We start from the raw sequence: 19884 nt of genomic DNA on the forward strand, positions 1-19884 counted from the left end.
CTAGCAAATGTCCAGTCTCTAGAGAATAAGATGGATGATATTAGAGCAAGGATTGCCTTCCAGCGTGACGTCAGAGATTGTAGCATTTTATGTTTTACCGAATCCTGGCTGTCCCCATCTATCCCGGATCACTCTGTTACACCCGCCGAGCATTTCTCCATCGCTCGCATGGATAGAACGGAAGAGTCCGGAAAGTCCAAGGGTGGAGGAGTTTGTTTCATGACTAACAACAAGTGGTGTGATCCGAGGAACATTACCGTTCTCTCCCAGGGCTGTACTCCCCATCAGGAACATCTGTCCATTATGTGCCGCCCCCACTATCTACCCTGTGAGTTCACCGCAATCATCATCACCACCGCGGTTTACATCCCCCCACAAGCCAACACAGATACTGCCATATCCGAGCTGCAGGAGGTGATAAACAAACAACAACATCGTCATCCGGCAGCTGCTATCATCGTTCTCGGTGAGTTTAACAAAGCCAAACTTTCCCGGGGCCTGCCTGAATTTAAACAGCATATCCACTTCCCGACGCGAGGAGACAACACCTTGGATCACTGCTACACTCCGTTCAAGGACAGCTACAAGGCTATCCCCCTGCCTGCATTCGGAAAGTCCGATCATGTTGCCATCTTCCTTCTCCCTAAATACAAGCAAAAGATCCTTAACGAAGCTGTGGTGAAAGAAGTAAAACGTTGGACTGACCAATCAGAAGGCTTGCTGCAAGACGCGCTTGACAACGTTGACTGGGAAATGTTCCGGGAGTCCTCCGACAACGTTGTAGCAGTGAGTTTGCGGAAGTGGTCGGGAACTACAAACACCTACTGGTAAATGACATTATTCCATCAGTCAAAATAAAAGTTTTCCCAAACCAGAAGCCATGGGTAGATGGAACTGTCAGGGCAGCACTTTCAGCGCGTACTGCTGCCTATAAAGTTGGGATTACTACGGGGGACATGTTGGACTACAAAGTGGCTGCTTATGGCCTAAGGAAGGTCGTAAAAGCTGAAAAGTGCCGATATAAGGACAGAGTGGAAGCCGACTTTACCGCTGGTGACCCCGCTAGTGTGTGGAAGGGCCTGCGAATAATGACAGACTTTAAGAACAAGGCCGGCTCGGTGTGTAGCTCTGACCCCTCCCTTGCTGATGAACTCAACACTTTCTTTGCACGGTTTGAGATGGAGAGTGAAGATCACAACTCAATGGCAGTCATGGCCGACATGTTTGGGAATAACACCAAACCCCCCTTCATAGTAAGTGAGAGTGATGTGAGGAGGGTGTTCAAAGGGGTAAATGGGAAAAAGGCTGCCGGGCCTGACCAGATCCCTGAAAGGGTCCTTAAATCCTGTACTGACCAACTAGCTCCAGTGTACACCATGATCTTTAATACATCCCTGGCCAAAGCTGTCGTCCCATCTTGCTTTAAAAAGTCTATCATTGTACCGGTGCCCAAAAATAGTAAACCATCATGTTTGAACGATTACCGTCCAGTGGCCCTGACCTGTGCAGTGATGAAATGTTTCGAAAGGCTGGTGAAAAATTACATCTGCACCTCCCTGCCAAACTCGTTCGACCCCCTCCAGTTTGCATACAAAGCAAACAGAAGCAGAGACGATGCCATCTCCAACCTGCTAAACACCACTCTTACTCATCTGGATGGTGGGGGGGGGAACTATGTGAGGATGCTGTTCATTGATTACAGTTCAGCTTTCAATACCATAGACCCCCTCCGCCTGATCGACAAGATGAGGTCGCTGGGGATCAACACCCAAATGTGCAACTGGGTGCTCAGTTTCCTTACTGACCGCCCCCAGGTGGTTAAAGTGGAGGGTGGTGTAACCTCTGGGCCGCTGACCCTCAACATCGGTTCCCCCCAGGGCTGTGTTCTGAGCCCGCTGCTGTACAACATCTACACTTATGACTGCACAGCCTCCGGAAGTTCAACCTCCATCATTAAATTTGCAGACGACACTGTGGTGCTGGGTCTTATCTCTGATAACAACGAGCAGCCCTACCAGAACCAAGTGGCAGACCACTGTGGTGTCAGTCCAACAATTTGGCCCTAAATATAAAAAAGACAAAGGAAATGGTGGTGGACTTCCGGCGGAAGCAGGACAGCGGGTTCACCCCCCTCATCATCAACGGGGAGCCTGTGGAGAGGGTTCCTAGTTTTAAGTTCCTGGGTGTGCACATCACTGAAGACCTAACCTGGACCCTCCACACACAACATGTGACAAAGTTATCTAGGCAGCAACTGTACTTCCTCCGGAGGCTGAGGAAATTCAAGGTCTCCCCTTCCATCCTGAAGACCTTCTACTCCTCAGCCGTGGAGAGTGTCCTCACAGGATGCATCTCCGTCTGGTACGGAAGCTGTACCGCTCAAGACCAGGCCAACCTACAGAGGGTGGTGCGCTCAGCTGAGCGGACTATCAGAGCGTCCCTACCCAACGTGAAGGACATCTACCACAAGAGGGTGGAGTCGAGGGCAAAAAACATCAGGAGGGATGACACACACCCCAATGCCAGCCTCTTCACCCTGCTGCCGTCGGGTAGACGCCTACGAAGCCTTAACTCAAGGACTGAGAGACTAAAGAGAAGTTTTTATCCACAGGCAGTGAGACACTTGAATTCAAATTTTTAATTCAACACCTTATTTTTAAATTTTATTTTATTTACATTTTTTATTTTATCTATATAAATTAACTAATTTATTTTATTTTATATTTTTATTTATTTTTGCACAGTGTGGAGCATTGACCCTTTAACATTTCACTTCAATTTATTGTATGTGACAAATAAAAACACTTGAACTTGAACTTGAACTTTCTTCTCCTCTCCTGTCTTCCTCTCTTCCCCTCCTCTCCCCCTCTCTTCATCTCCTCTTCTCCTGTTTTGTCTTTCTCCCCTCCTCTTCTCTTGTCCTTTCTTCTCTTCTTTTATATCCCCTCCTGTCTTCTGAAAGAATAGAGAATAACTGGACTGGATCACGGAGGACATTAGTCGCGGCGGCTACAAGCCAGTGTGTCAAACTGTAACGTGTTGTTTTTCTGTACCAAAATGTTTGTATGAAACTTCAACATGCTGCTTCTAACAGCAACAACTTGTTCTGGAAAACATGCTTTTTTAATCTGTGTTTGTTAAGGTTTCCATGAAAGTGCTTCACCCTGTTCAAGCTTTACTTCCTGCTTTTAGTCAATAAAAGCTGTTGTCATGGAAACACTGCCTGTGTCTTTTCCTGTGATCTGACCTTGTATTGAATTTTAACGGGATGCGATACTTTAAGCTAATGTATGTATAGCTTTTATATAAGTTTATGTAAGTATAGCTTTTATATAAGTTTATGTAAGTATAGCTTTTTTATAAGTTTATGTAAGTATAGCTTTTATATAAGTTTATGTAAGTAAAGTATAGCTTTTATATAAGTTTATGTAAGTATAGATTTTATATAAGTTTATGTAAGTATAGCTTTTATATAAGTTTATTTAAGTATAGCTTTTTTTTTTTCCTGAAGGGTTTATTTTACCAGGTTGGTAATAATTGCAAATCTTATATGATCCAATTTTGTATTTATATGACATCAAAACAATACAATTGTCACTAGGCGCTTCATAGAGCCCAGAGCCTGACCCCCCCACCCCCCAATGCTGAAGAGGAGAGAGTGAACTGCACATAACAGCCAGGTAGCCCCAGCAACCAATCAGGCAACTGCCCCCACCTGTCCACACACTGGGATCTGCAAGACACACACACACACACACACACAAAATAACAAACCAGTTACAGTTTGTGTTGATATAAGCATATTTGTGTGTGTTGCTTTAAGCATGTTTATAGGAGTGCGTGTGTAGACATAAGCATGTTTGTGTGTGTGTGTGTGAGTGTGTGTTGACATAAGCATGTTTGAGTGTGTTGCTATAAGCATGTTTATAGGTGTGCGTGTGTATACATGAGCATGTTTGTGTGTGTGTGTGTGTGTGAGTGTGAGTGTGTGTTGACATAAGCATGTTTGAGTGTGTTGATATAAGCATGTTTGCATGTGTGTTGACATAAGCATCTTTGGGTGTGTGTGTGAGGGTGTGTGGACATAAGCATCTTTGTGTGTGTGTGTGTGTTGACATAAGCATTTTTGTGTTTGTGTGTGAGTGTGTATTGACATAAGCATCTTTAAGTGTGTGTGTGTGTGTGTGTGGACATAAGCATCTTTGTGTGTGTGAGTGTGTGTTGACATAAGCATCTTTGAGTGTGTGTGTGTATACTGCCTTCTTTGAATGCCATCAGATATTTTATACTGTTGCCTTGGTAACCAGTCTTGGCTATGGCTTAAAAGGAACTGTCTGAAAGCCTGATGTTGGAAAAGCAACTGAAAACCAACCTTTCAGTCTGTGTGTGTGTGAATCAACCGTTCAGTGTGTGTGTGTGTGTGTGTGTGTGAACCAACCTTTCAGTATGTGTGTGTGTGTGTGTGAATCAACCTTTCAATGTGTATGTGTGTCTGTGAGAGAGAACCAACCTTTCAGTGAGTGTGTGTGAGAACCAACCGTTCAGTGTGTGTGTGTGTGTGTGTGTGTGTGTGTGTGAACCAACCCTTCAGTGTGTGAGTGTGTGTGGTCAGGTATAGTAGTTCAGCAGAAGAGTAGTGTAGTGGTGTAGAGTAATAGCAGGCAGGGAGAGTGTGTGTGTGTGTGTGGTCAGGTAGAGTAGTAGTTCAGCAGAAGAGTAGAGTAATAGCAGGCAGGGAGAAGAGACAGAAGGTTTCTCTAAAGAGGATCGCCAGCTCCACTTCCAGTCATGTGTGAAGCTTTGCTGCCATCTGCTGGCTAAACTAAATACAGCAAGTTTGAATGATACTCAACAGAGAATGGAAACACACACACACACAAGACAGAATGACATGTTACTATGACAATATGCTGACTGGATCACCCAAAGGGTAGAAGACTGCCACCTGGTTCCCTCATCACAGACCTTTTTAGTTTTTGTTCTCTCTCACACACACACACTGTCTCTCTCTCCCTCCCTCACACACACACTCTCTCTCCCTCTCCCGCCTTCTCTCTCTGACACACAGACATACTCTCTCTCTCACACACACGTTGGCTGGTGCTCGGGCACCACTCACACAGGCTTCTAAAGAGACCTTTCTTCTTCTTTCTTCTCACATCTGCAGTGGAGGCCATTTACTACTACACACACTGGAGTTGAAACTTACCCACACACACACACTAGAGTGGAAACTCACCCACACAACTCCTCCTCCTCTGCTTTTCTCACCCCATTACAAATGGATAGAGGCCAATCAGCAAAACACACACACACACACAATCCCAAGATGCAAAAACAGCCTCTACTCAGAGCTCATTCCTCTGCTTCCACTCTTAGACCTCCTCCAACATGAAAAACAACAGATGAACACGTCAGAAACACAGTGTGTGTGTGTGTCAGAGACAGGCCTGCTGGGAATGAAGTCGATTGCAGTTTTAATGGCTTGTGTTAAGAAGCAAACATCAGAAACGCTGAACACAGGAGCATTGAACCAAAGAACAGGAAAGAGGACAAAACAAACAAACAAATTGACCTTTGACCTAAAGGACTTTCTTCATACAGAAACTCAAGTCTGCTCCTAATAAACTCGGGAAAAAAGTTTGGAAATGTGTGTTTGGGTTATTTCTGTTTTTCCAATGCTAATGGGCATTGCATTTTATATCGTTGGAAAACCTGTTTGCCTTTTACAATGACGTCTAGCTTGTAAGGAGCACGCATTTGTGGGATGAGCAGCACAGATGATGATGTGGGTAGTGTCCAAGTGAAAGTTGCCATTGAAAGAATGTATTCCCATACCTCCACAATCTGGGACCTCACTGGATATAGTATGACCACGCTCACCCCATAGAGTCAGGGTCATCACAGACTACCTCCAGGTGTGGGAGTAGAGAGAATGGAATGGCCTGTGTCCAGACCTCAACGCAATTGAACACTTGTGGGATCAGCTTGCTGTAGGTGTTAAGCGTGACAGAGGAGGTTGAGGAAGGGAATGCCATCCCACAGCAACGAACCAGGTTGGTGACCAGCCTGAGGAGATGGTGCCCGGCTGCGTATGGTTCTTCCACACGCCCTTGAGGTTCCTGACGGTGTATTACATTAATAAATTGCCTACATGTCTTGTTTGTTCCTTGATACTGGTTGAGAGTTCAATCATCCAATCCACCAAACTCAATACAAGAGTGAATACCAAAAGGAGAATACATTGTTTAGCATTTGCAGAAAATTATGGCAACTTTTACTTGGACGCACGCTACCCACATTATCATCTGTGCTGCTCGTCCCATAAAGGCATGATCCTTTTTGACATTTTTTCAAAGGTAAATAAACAGGCTTTCAAACGATATAAAATCCAATGCCAATTAGCATTGTCACAACAGAGGAATAATCACCCAAACACACATTTCCAAACTTTTTTTTCAAGTTTATGTTACAAACAGCCTTCCTACAGATCTATCCTGTGTTAATATGTTACAATCAGCCCTCCTATACAAAACAGAAGAAATGAAAGCCTACGAAAGTGTAGATGGATGCTGCCCCCCCCCCCCCCCCCACCCCCCCTCTTCACATGGTCTGTCTGGCCTCCAGTCGCCTGAACGTTCCTCTTCCCCTCAGAGCTATGGCCGTAAACATTCTCCTGACCAACACCAGTTACCCATCATCTGATTAAAAAAAATGTATTAAAAAATAAAACATGTCACGTTTCTACTGACTAACGAGTGACCCATCATCTGAAAAACACACACATCACTGAACACACACACACACACACACACATCACTGCAATTCCTTCTGATGTCATAACGAGTGACCCATCATCTGAAACACACACATCACTGCAGTCCTTCTGATGTCATAACGAGTGACCCATCATCTGAAACACACACATCACTGCAGTCCTTCTGATGTCATAACGAGTGACCCATCATCTGAAACACACACACATCACTGCAGTCCTTCGGATGTCATTAGGCCTCTACCATATTTGTGTACATGACAAAACAAATAAACAAAAACAAGCACACACACCCCTTACTCATAACGTCTTAATTAATTTATAAGGCTGCCTCTGAACCCAACTCTGGCAGCAGAGTTTGTAGGAGAGTTGAGTTGAATAGAGTTTGTCGGCCTGTAGAGTAGAGTAGAGTTTGAATAGTTGAGAAGAGTTTATAGACATGTAGAGTTGAGTAGAGTCTTGGTACACATGGTGGGGGTTGGAAATGCTGGCTCAGGTGATAAAGCCACACCCTTCAGTAAGTTCTTGGTCAACAAGCCTCCCTGCATGTGAGGTGAAGGCACATGGCACAACCTGACCCGCGTGTGTGTGTGTGTGTGTGTGTGTGTGTGTCTCTATCTAAGGGTAAAACACAAATGAAACAAACTGACTGGCACCATGACAACAGAAAGATACCTTTTAGGTAAAACGTGTTTTTTTTTTTTTTTTTTTAAACAGAACGAAAACCAGGCTAACCACAGCTCTATGATAAGGTTCAGACCCCCCCTCACCCCCACCTCTCCCCACGGCTATGACAAGAGCGTTATGACAAGACTGTGACTTTGCAAAGCCCAAATGTCTGGAGGGATTCCTCGTCCCTGTTGGCGGTTAAGAGCTGGATCAGCAGTCATAAACAGAGATAGCGGCCCAGACTGCACCTCAGTGTCTGTCTGGAAATCCGTCCTCTGTGTGTGTGTGTGTGTGTGTGTGTCTGGAGATCTGTCCTCTGTGTGTGTGTGTGTGTGTGTGTGTGTGAGTGGGTGTGTGTGTGTGTGTGTGTGTTTGTGTGTGTGTCTGGAGATACGTCCTCTGTGTGTTTGTTCCTCTGTAGACCCGTCCTGTGTGTGTGTGTGTGATCATTCGGAGAGAGTCCTCTGTGTGTCTGTGGGTGTGTGTGTGTGTGGAGGCCCATCAGGTTGTCTTTTGATCATTCAGCCTTGGGATTGGGTGGGCTGGGATTCTGCTTCGGCCTCCTCTTCTCTCTGGAGGGAAACAACTAACAGCATTAGAACATCATTAAAGCATCTGATCAACCAACATCATTAAAGCATCTGATCAACCAACATCATTAAAGCATCTGATCAACCAACATCATTACAGCATCTGATCAACCAACATCATTACAGCATCTGATCAACCAACATCATTACAGCATCTGTTCAATCAACATCATTAAAACATCTGATCAATCAACATCATTAAAGCATCTGATCAACCAACATCATTACAGCATCTGATCAACCAACATCATTAAAACATCTGATCAACCAACATCATTAAAGCATCTGTTCAATCAACATCATTAAAGCATCTGATCAACCAACATCAACAACCAGACACTGACGCAGACAGACAGACAGACAGACAGAGAGACAGAGAGTCAGACAGAGAGACAAACAGACACACGGACGTACCGGGAGCGCAGGTTCTTGTGGTGTTGTGTGCTGCTGCAGTGTTCTGCCTTTGCGGTGGCCTCACTGGTGTAGAACACGTTACACAGTTTACAGAAGAACCCACTGGCCGGAACTATGTAGTCTAAACCTGCAAAACACAACCACCCTTTACCAGCAGAGAACACACACACACACACAGGGGGCACAACACACCACACTCACACACACACAACCAGGGCATAGAACACACACCACCAGGAGATATCACATACAACACACACACAACACCAGGAGATATCACACAACAGTGTGTGTGTTTATGTGTGTGTGTGTGTGTGTGTGTGTGTGTGTGTGTGTGTGTGTGTGGGTGTGTGCACATACCCACAGGAGCGCCTGGCGGATACACACACTCATCCGCTTCTACACTCGTCTTCTCTTTCTCCTCCTTCTCTTCTTCACTCATCCTCCGTTTCTCATCCCTCTCTTCTGGCTCTGCAGGGGGGGGGTCCCCACATTGCCCCTCAAGGTCCGCAGATTCCTACACACCTCACACAGTTCACAAACACACACAGTACACACACACACACACAAACACGAGCAGTTCACACACACACACACACAATAACAGTTCACACACACACACACACACACACACACGAGCAGTTCTCACACACACACACACAAACGAGCAGTTCACACACACACACACACACACACACACACACACACACACACACACAGATATTCAGACAAACACCCAGACATTTCTAAGCTATTTCTGTTTCATAAAGCCTTCATGAATCAGTGTTGTCACACACACACACCTCTCTCTTCCTCTTGAAGCTGCGCCTCTCTCTCTCCTCTCCTCCGTTCTCATCTCCCTTCTTCCCTCCTATCGGTCCCAGCATTATGCTTGGAGTTACCCTGCACACAGACACAGACACACACACACAGAGTGAGCAGAAATCCTTTTCAGCCTATGAAAACTGACTATGATGATCATACCCACCAAATGATCTTTATAAGACAAACAAGAAGGAACAGCAACGGAAGCAAAGGCTGAGGACCTTTATAAACTCCTGAAAGCCCTGCGTACACTACCCTTCACTTAGACATGCCCACTACCGTTAACTAAGACACGCCCACTACCGTTAACTAGGACACGCCCACTACCGTTAACTAAGACACGCCCACTACCCTTAATTTAGACATGCCCACTGCCGTTAACTTAGACACACCCACTACCGTTAACTAAGACACGCCTACTACCCTTCACGTAGACACACCCACTACCCTTTACTTAGACACGTACACTACCCTTCACTTAGACACGCCTTATACCTTTCATTTAGACAGGCTCTATACCCTTCACTTAGACACACCCACTACCGTTCATTTAGACCCACCCACTACCGTTCATTTAGACACGCCCACTACCCTTCACTAAGACACGCCCACTACCCTTCACTAAGACACGCCCACTACCGTTCATTAAGACGAGCCCACTACCGTTCATTTAGACGCGCCCACTACCGTTCATTAAGACGAGCCCACTACCGTTCATTTAGACGCGCCCACTACCGTTCATTTAGACACGCCCACTACCGTTCATTTAGACACGGCCACAATCGTTCATTTAGACGCGCCCACTACCGTTCATTTAGACACGGCCACAATCGTTCATTTAGACGCGCCCACTACCGTTCATTTAGACACGCCCACTACCGTTCATTTAGACACGCCCACTACCCTTCACTAAGACACGCCCACTACCCTTCACTAAGACACGCCCACTACCGTTCATTAAGACGAGCCCACTACCGTTCATTTAGACGCGCCCACTACCGTTCATTTAGACACGGCCACAATCGTTCATTTAGACACGGCCACAATCGTTCATTTAGACGCGCCCACTACCGTTCATTTAGACACGGCCACAATCGTTCATTTAGACGCGCCCACTACCGTTCATTTAGACCCACCCAATACCGTTCATTTAGACACGCCCACTACCCTTCACTAAGACACGCCCACTACCCTTCACTAAGACACGCCCACTACCGTTCATTAAGACGAGCCCACTACCGTTCATTTAGACGCGCCCACTACCGTTCATTTAGACACGGCCACAATCGTTCATTTAGACGCGCCCACTACCGTTCATTTAGACACGGCCACAATCGTTCATTTAGACGCGCCCACTACCGTTCATTTAGACGCGCCCACTACCGTTCATTTAGACACGGCCACAATCGTTCACTTAGATACGCCGACTACCCTTTATTTAGACACGCCCACTACCCTTCACTTAAACACGTACACTAGCCTTCATTTAGACACGCCCACTACCCTTCACTTAATTTAGACACGCGCACTACCCTTCACTTCATTTAGACATGCCCACTACCCTTCACTTCATCTAGACAAGCCCACTACCGTTCACTTAGACACATATTTTTAATAATTGACCCTTCCGCGACCAGTCCCCAAAACGGTAACTGATCAATCATGGCATAGCAACGGTTACTAAGCTCGGGACCTCAGTCAAGCGAGCCATTTTGATGAATGGAAGTCAATGAGAGAGACGTCTGCTCGAGAAGAGAAAATGAAACGTTGCGCTTATGGAGTGTGTAATTCTGACAGCCGATATCCAAAAAGGCTGGAGGGAGGGGTAACATTTTATCCCTTCCCGAAACCCAAGACCCAGAGAGAGAAATGCCTGCTGTGGATCAAACAATGTGGACGACCCCCCCCCCCCCCATCAGCTGAATGTCAGCAACGTAAACAGAAGCACCTACGTTTGTTCCAAGAAGCTATGTCGCTAAAATCTGCCCACTGCATCGAAAACGTGAGAAAACCCTTGCTTAAAATACGATTCAGTTTTACTACCTTACATGTTTGCGTAGCGGCGACTGTGTAGATAATAGAACACATAAACATGGCTGAAATGAACCTGTTAGCCTTAGCATTTGTCTGTCTACAAACACGGCATGTATTGTCGTGGTTGTAGCCTATATAAGCATATTGCAGACCCTTTTGCCTGCTTCGATCTGAGATCTTGCCGTTTTTCCAAAAAATGCTTGTGATTTCTTTGGGTAGAGCTGAAATTGAGACGGTTGAAAACATGTTGCCACGCCATTCATACCAATGCTGAGAACCTGGTAAACGTGAATGCTTGACTGATATAGCAACCGTTGCTAAAGGGGGCGGAGTTTGCGGAAGGGTCCATTGTGTCCTTTAAACTTTGCTTTCAAAACAAGGAAAGTGCCCACAAACCTTGGTAACCGTATTTACAGGACACACACACTACATACTGCCATGACACACACAACAACAGCCAGGCATGAAAACGGGTCAGGGGTGAAAAAGGTGAGGAGGATATTACCCCTCTAGGGGGGTTCGGGGCGTGCTCCCCCGTAAGTAAAATTTAAATATTCCATATTTTAAAGCGTCAATCTGATGCAGTTTGAGATGCTTTTTTCCCCACCTGGGGAGAACTGGAGAAACTTAGCTTCAGCCATGAGTTAAAAATAATTTTGGCCTCCTTACTTAGTATTATGCAAGCCATTTCATGCCAGCCTGTCACTGGGTCTATCATTTATAGTATATGAGGCACAATGTGGTAAGGGCACCACAAATGGCTTAATGCATAGCCCCCACGAGAGATGCCGTAACTTAACTTGTCTACTCTTCCATCATGATTGACAGCCAATACAATGTTATGTAATTCAGATTTCAATACATTTTAATGTCAAGGCCCTTCGTGTTAATATTTCCATGCACTCGCATAATCCAGTTATTCAACATAATAAATCAGCAGCGAAAAAAAAAATACACTCATATATTCTTTAAAAGTACTAAATGATGCAAAATGTAAGGATCTCTTTTCATTTATGGAATTCTTCAAGAAAAGATGATTCTATTGTTTTTTTTCGATGCTGATTTATTATGTTGAATAACTGGATATATATATAAAAATATATGTTAAGCTCCTATTAAAGTATCCATCTATCTACTTCCAGTGGCACTTGCTCTTGACTGCTTTGCCTCATAGCTTGGCGACTTGGCCTTTTTGAGCAGAGCATCACTGAAGCCTTCCATGTGACAAGAGTCCCCTTTGCAGCCATGCTCACCTTTCTTGTCACCAAAGTGCTTATCATGTCAATGCTCAGGGTTGCTCTGTATTGGGTCTTGTTTATGGTAACGAGACTGAAAATCGTCATCTGACGTCATGATTTGTTTTATACCTGCAAGGCTTGTAGGTTGACTGGCTGCAATAGTAGGAATTATTTGCTACGTTAACAGTCTGTAGTCAAACACCTTTGCAATGGTCACTTTGCCCCAACAGAGCGATTCAAAGTTAGAACAGGGAGTCTCCGTGGCGTTTGAGTTAATGTAGCTAAATGAGCTTACTCCATCAGTTATTCACACCGTAGCTGTCTCGTAACCAGGCTAATCACATCATATGCTTGCTAACTTTTTTATACAAATGTATCTGCAGGTTATACCCCTTGAAATGAATCATCTTGTTAAGTTACCGAACACATGTTTTAACGTTCTATATGCTTACATTACGGTCACAAAAAAAATGCGTCCAGCAGGGATTCCAAAATTGTCCGGGATTTTGCCTCGTCGGATATTATTAGTGTTTCTCTGGGTCTTTCACAAATTAGTTATTACGTCTTTACACGTTTTGGAAAGGGTACCTAAGACTTACGTTCCACCTTCTTGCGCGAGCTCTGACTGTAGACAGAACTGTCATTGGTCAAACTTTCCCAGTGTTGACAGATATAATTCATTATCCTTCAAATACGATCATTTTGAGCCTTTGATATGATACGCCATTTACAATCTGGCAACACTGAGCACCTTAACGCCGCCACCACTAATTGCATGCTTACAAAAGTATGTCCAAAAACTCCGTCGAGGGTACACAAAATGCGTGCAGGTTGCCAGGTCTGCTGTTCGCAGTTCACTGAATATGCCCACCCCACAAACAAAAACAAAACTCATTGAATCTACACGATTCACATAGGTCACCTATTTTGTTTTCAAAACAGCGTTACACACACAACAGCAGCGTAACACACTCAACAACAGCGTAACACACACAACAACAGCTAAACACACACACACACAACAGCGTAACACACACAGCAACAGCGTTACACACATAACAACAGCGTAACACACACACACAACAGCGTAACACACACAGCAACAGCGTTGCACACATAACAACAGCGTAACACACACAACAACAGCTAAACACACACACACAGCAACAGCGTTGCACACATAACAACAGCGTAACACACAGCAACAGCGTAACACACAGCAACAGCGTAACACCACACACCAGGAGATGGTGGAGTCTGGCTTCCGGCAGGGACAGACCGTGAGCACTGAGCCTTTGAAGGTGGGCGGGCGAGTGCCGTACTTCCTCACCATCAGATCAGCAGCCTCAACGCAGTTGAACTGGATATAGCACTACACACACACACAACCAGAGAGAGAGAGAGAGAGATAGTAGATAGATAGATAGATAGATAGATAGATAGATAGATAGATAGATAGATAGATAGATAGACAGAGAGAGAGAGAGAGAGTATGAGGGAGGGAGGGCAAGAGAGAGAAAGAGGGAGATGGTTATCTACTGCACAATTTTGATGTTTTGTGTTATGAATTTGAAACTGTGCGTATGTGGGTGTGTGTATAAGTGTACATGTGTGTATAAGTGTATATGTGTGTGTGTGTGTATATGTGTGTGTGTGTGTGTGCGTGTGCGTGTGTGTGTGCGTGTGCGTATATACTCACACTACCCGGTGCTCGGTTTATGCGGTAGGCTTTCACGGCTCCGAAAGGTCGAGCCATCCACAGGAGGGCAACGTCTGAGAACTTCCTCATCGGCAGGTTACTGATGTAGATGGAGCAGCCACTAGGACCCTACACACACACACACACACACAGGTTACTGATGTAGATGGAGCAGCCACTAGGACCCCCCCCACACACACACACACACACACACACACACAGGTTGATGATTAAGATGGAGCGACCACTGGGACCCTACACACACACACACACACTCTGGAGTCACAGTCACACTCACACACACACACACACACACACACACACACACACACACACACACACACTCACCTCCAGCTCTTTGAGTGTCCGGCACACACTGACTGTCACTGGTCTCCCGTTGATGAAGGCGCCCTCTTTAGAACTCTTGTAGAACGCCACCATATCCTTCACCTGTTCCTCCGTCTGCAGCTCCAACAGGGCCTACAGACCCACACATGATGCCAACCATTCAACATTAGAAACATTATATAATTAAACCACATATTTATTACTGAAGGAAGTATTTCATGGTATGGTATGTTATACGTATATAAATAAAGTGATTGGATGGGTTGAGTGCTCTGATTGGGTGACCTGAGGTTCTGAGTAATGTGATTGGATGAGTGATGGTTCTAAGAGCTCTGATTGGGTGATCTGAGGTTTTGAGTAATGTCATTGGCTGTGTGGCGGTTCTAAGAGCTCTGATTGGGTGAACTGAGGTTCTGAGTAATGTGATTGGACGAGGGCTCTCACCTCCTGTCTGTAGCGGGAGATGGTGTGGTTGACCACCTTCCCGAAGGGCGTGGCCAGCTTACGGAGTGCCTCCTCAGGAGGGTACCCCTTCACGGGCCGGATCAGAACCACCTTACCACCCTGCAACAGGAGCAACTATTACACACACACACACACACACACCCCTACAACACCCTTCACGTGCCGGATCAGAACCACCTTCCCACCCTGCAACATGAGCCACTATTATACACACACACACACACACACACACACACACGCCCCTACAACACCCTTCACGGGCCGGATCAGAACCACCTTCCCACCCTGCAACAGGAGCCTCTATTACACACACACACACACACACACACACACCCCCCTACAACACCCTTCACGGGCCGGATCAGAACCACCTTCCCACCCTGCAACAGGAGCCACTATTATATACACACACACACACACACACACACACACACACACACACACACACACCCCTACAACACCCTTCACGGGCCGGATCAGAACCACCTTCCCACCCTGCAACAGGAGCCACTATTACACACACACACACACACACACCTACAACAGCCAACTATGACACACACACACCCCTTCACGGGCCGGATCAGAACCACCTTCCCACCCTGCAACAGGAGCCACTATTATATACACACACACACACACACACACACACACACACACACACACACACACACACACACACACACACACACCTACAACAGCCAACTATGACACACACACACACCCCTTCACGGGCCGGATCAGAACCACCTTCCCACCCTGCAACAGGACCAACTATAACACACACACACACACACACACACAAACACACACACACACACACACACACCCCCCTACAACAGCCAACTGACACACACACCCCTACAACCGCACACTGTAACACACACACACCCCTACAACAGCACACTGTAACACACACACACCCCTACAACCGCACACTGTGACTTCTGTCCTCTCAACATGAAACTGCATCAACATTAACTCACCTGAAACTCCTTTGTTTCTGGAAACATGACCGGAGAGGAGAGGAGAGGAGAGGAAGAGGAGGGGAGAGAAAGAGGTTTTCATAAACAACCAGCCATTTTGGGTGTTGATTTTTCATAGCAGACTGCAAATCAACGTACAACCAACTAAATTCATAACTCTAAACTTGAGGAGTGTTTTACTCTGCTGTTCCTGTGGAGACTCCTCAGGAGGATTAGCGTACGGGCTAACACTAGCTCAGCTGGCTTACCTAGCATATCTGTGCCGGAGTCCAACTCATCCAGGGTCACAAAGTCGTCCAGGTTATCAGGGAAGTCGGAGATCTCTACATCCTCCTGCTTTGGACAAGAACAACCAATCAGAATAAAATAAAATGAACAACCAATCAGAATCAAATAAAGTGAACCAATCAAAGCAACCTAATCAAAGCGGCCAGAGTGGCCATGCCGACCACTGCCATGGCGACCGCTGCACTGGAGGGCTCTGGAGGACAGATAGCACAGATCGTCTGGGACACCGCGGTCCTAACTGATGTACGGATTCTGTGTCCATACCTGATTGTCTTCGTCTCCTGAAGCCTGCTCAGGATTGACTGTCCGAGCGGAGTCAAGGGCGGGGTTATCAGATGGCGCCGCGCCCTCTGGGTTTGGGAGGAAATCACACACACACACACATATGTCAACCATCAACAGTGGAAAAAACTATTGGAGTAAACTGATTTTACATTTCCATTTCCTTCACAAGCTGTAGCCCAAAACGCGCGCACACACACACACACACACACACACACACACACACACACACACACACACACACACACACACACACACACACCATCAATGCCCTCGTCCCCCTCCTCCAGTAGCCCCCTCTCATCCTCCACGGGGATCCCATCTTCCTCGTTGCCACGCTCTCCATCACCGCCCTCATCTTCCTCTCCGAGCTCCATCTCCTCCACGTCTTCAGGGTCCAGATCTTCCTCTCGTAGGTCCGCCCACTCGGCGTCTGGTTGGCTGGCCTCACCGCGGGGTCCGCACTTGACCCGCCTCTCCTCCGTCTGCGAATCCTCACCAGCCTACGAGGAGAAAACAGCACAGCAGCTTACTAACTAATGCTAACCCTAACCCTAATGACAGCATAGCAGCTAGATAACTAATGCTAACCCTAATCCTATTGACAGCATAGCAGCTGAATAACTAATGCTAACCCTAATGACAGCCTAGCAGCTAGATAACTAATGCTAACCCTAACGACAGCATAGCAGCTGAATAACTAATGCTAACCCTAATGACAGCATAGCAGCTAAATAACTAATGCTAACCCTAATGACAGCATAGCAGCTAAATAACTAATGCTAACCCTATTGACAGCATAGCAGCTAAATAACTAATGGTAACACTAATGACAGCATAGCAGCTAAATAACTAATGCTAACCCTAATGACAGCATAGCAGCTAAAAAACTAACGCTAACCCTAATGACAGCGTAGCAGCTAAATAACTTATGCTAAGCCTATTGACAGCATAGCAGCTAAATAAGTCATGCTAACCCTAATGACAGCATAGCAGCTAGATAACTAATGCTAACCCTAATGACAGCATAGCAGCTAAATAACTAATGCTAACCCTAATGACAGCATATCAGCTAAAAAACTAACGCTAACCCTAATGACAGCGTAGCAGCTAAATAACTAATGCTAAGCCTATTGACAGCATAGCAGCTAAATAAGTCATGCTAACCCTAATGACAGCATAGCAGCTAGATAACTAATGCTAACCCTAATGACAGCATAGCAGCTAAATAACTAATGCTAACCCTAATGACAGCATAGCAGCTAAAAAACTAACGCTAACCCTAATGACAGCGTAGCAGCTAAATAACTAATGCTAAGCCTATTGACAGCATAGCAGCTAAATAAGTCATGCTAACCCTAATGACAGCATAGCAGCTAGATAACTAGCGCTAACCCAATTCACAACATACAGTTCAATAACAAACACAAATGTTAACCCAACTTCCAGCAAAGAGCTAAATTACCAGAACTGCCTCTAACCCTCAGCTCACCTTCAACCAACTTGCGTTAAACACTCAGGTTAAATAACACCTGTTCCGCTAATGACTGTTCTCACCTTCTCTTCTCTAAATGACTGTTCTCACCTTTTCTAAATGGCTGGCTGTTGTAGAAGTCTCAGTGGCATCTCCACTTCTGTCATTTGAGGATGATGATGACGAAGACAACTTAGACTGGTCTTCACCCTTGTGTCGACTCCCAGCGTGGCTTTTCTCAGGACTGTCACTATGGCCACAATAGAGGGATTGGTCACAAAGTCATTTCTGTCGCCCACCATTACTAGATGCAGTGATGTGACACACACACACACACACACACGATTTCTGTGTTAAATAAAGCTTCTGGACAAGAGTTTGGAAAGTAGTAATCTAGATCATCTGAAGTCAGAAAGCAGAGGAGATTGTGAGGTGAAGGTTAGGGTCAGAGTCAGAGGTCGCGTTAACCGACAAATGTCCGTCATTGACGGATATTTTGTAACTATGACGGAAAAATCTGAAGGCAGTCTGTCATTTTGACGGATTTTACAATGACCATTACCAATAATAAACATAAGAATAAAAATCACAATTGAAGTAACAGGCAAGTTGTGACAGTTTTCTTACTCTACATAAGCTTCATTGCCGACACCAACTTTCAAACTGAGCAGAAGTTACGGCAGTTCTGGTGTTCAGTGGGTCGATACATTGTAGCCAGCTGCGCAAGTGTTCAGCTCCATCGCACTCAAAGCCATGCTCCGATTTAAAACCATTAGCACAGTCTGAGATGTAGCCTAGGCTGCAGTAGGCTAGGCTATCTACCTATGTATGTTTCAGTAGGCTGTTTCCCCTTCTCAATCATCTGCAGAAAACATGTCATTTTGCAGAGATGCATTGAGCCGTTTGTGTCACTTCGCTGTCTCCTGTACGTGATCAGTGCTGTTATTGTTAAGGACGCTTAGGATCACGGCTGCTCGAATATCTGCGATCATTTTAATGAAAGTACAGGCAAACCAACATTTAGGCCTACATAGTGCAGGGGGTGGTTAAACTTAAAATTATCACACACATCTAATTATCCTACGGCAGAATCCGATGGCCGTCCGTTACTTTGACAGATAGACTAATTCGCTACCGGTAGCCTTCACGCCCGACCTGTTGGTGGCGTGCTCGTGCATATTAATTAGCTATTTATTAGCCGTTAATTAGCTGTCATCTCTTTCATCGCTCGTGCATTCGTTGTCTATCCGGATAGAGCATATGGTCAGCATCACAAGTTACGATCAGCATTACGATCACAGCCCTTCCTGAAAAAAAATCCGTGTTACGATTTGGTGTAGCAAGATGTCACGGCAGCTAAGTGTAAAAGGATTTTTTTAAAAGCCCAGCTCCGCTGGTCTTGAGAGAGGAGAGAAGAGAGGGAGCGATGTGCTGGAGGATGATGAAGAAGGGGGGCCTGCAGTAACGGCTGTTCTGTCAGCGGCACCGGCAGCGAAAGCAACAAGCGGGAAGGAGGTCAGGCGGGAGTACAGGGTTCAGTGGGAGAGGGAGTTTACTTGGCTGAGGGCAGAAGGAAGCAAAATGTTTTGTGTTTTGTTAGTTATGGATTTGTTAAGGGCTGCACGACGATGCAGAAATCGGCCCTCAATGACCACAAAAGCAGCCACAGCCACATCGAATCCTGCACGGTGGTCAATCAGAGTGTGCAGATGGAGAAGCACGTCGACAAATCCCAGGTTGCCTGTAACGAGGCACTAAAAACACAACTTAAGGTTGTGTTACACATGGCAAATACAA

At 45.7% G+C, this 19884-nt stretch overlaps 1 protein-coding gene across 7 annotated transcripts in view; it reads right to left on the bottom strand.

Moving 5' to 3' along the window:
- Positions 1-7557: 7557 nt before the first annotated feature.
- The window catches only part of LOC308366496 (uncharacterized protein), a 31350-nt gene continuing 19023 nt past the window's right edge, over positions 7558-19884 (bottom strand). For 5 of the 7 annotated variants that reach the window (XM_080840210.1, XM_080840213.1, XM_080840214.1 and 2 more), the window contains 13 exons: positions 18199-18337; positions 16876-17116; positions 16596-16681; positions 16292-16379; positions 16044-16060; positions 15037-15156; positions 14593-14724; positions 14245-14373; positions 13787-13917; positions 9252-9351; positions 8809-8965; positions 8449-8575; positions 7558-8016 (listed from right to left, as the gene is read on the bottom strand). In XM_080840210.1, the coding sequence (XP_080696336.1) occupies positions 7962-8016; positions 8449-8575; positions 8809-8965; positions 9252-9351; positions 13787-13917; positions 14245-14373; positions 14593-14724; positions 15037-15156; positions 16044-16060; positions 16292-16379; positions 16596-16681; positions 16876-17116; positions 18199-18337 (1522 nt within the window). In that variant the 3' untranslated portion in view covers positions 7558-7961. The remainder of the gene's footprint in view (positions 8017-8448; positions 8576-8808; positions 8966-9251; positions 9352-13786; positions 13918-14244; positions 14374-14592; positions 14725-15036; positions 15157-16043; positions 16061-16291; positions 16380-16595; positions 16682-16875; positions 17117-18198; positions 18338-19884) is intronic. The other 2 variants (XM_080840212.1, XM_080840211.1) reach the window with 2 other exon arrangements.

Source organism: Sprattus sprattus (genome assembly GCF_963457725.1).
Source record: "Sprattus sprattus genome assembly, chromosome: 1".
In the NCBI taxonomy this organism is placed as follows: Eukaryota; Metazoa; Chordata; class Actinopteri; order Clupeiformes; family Clupeidae; genus Sprattus; species Sprattus sprattus.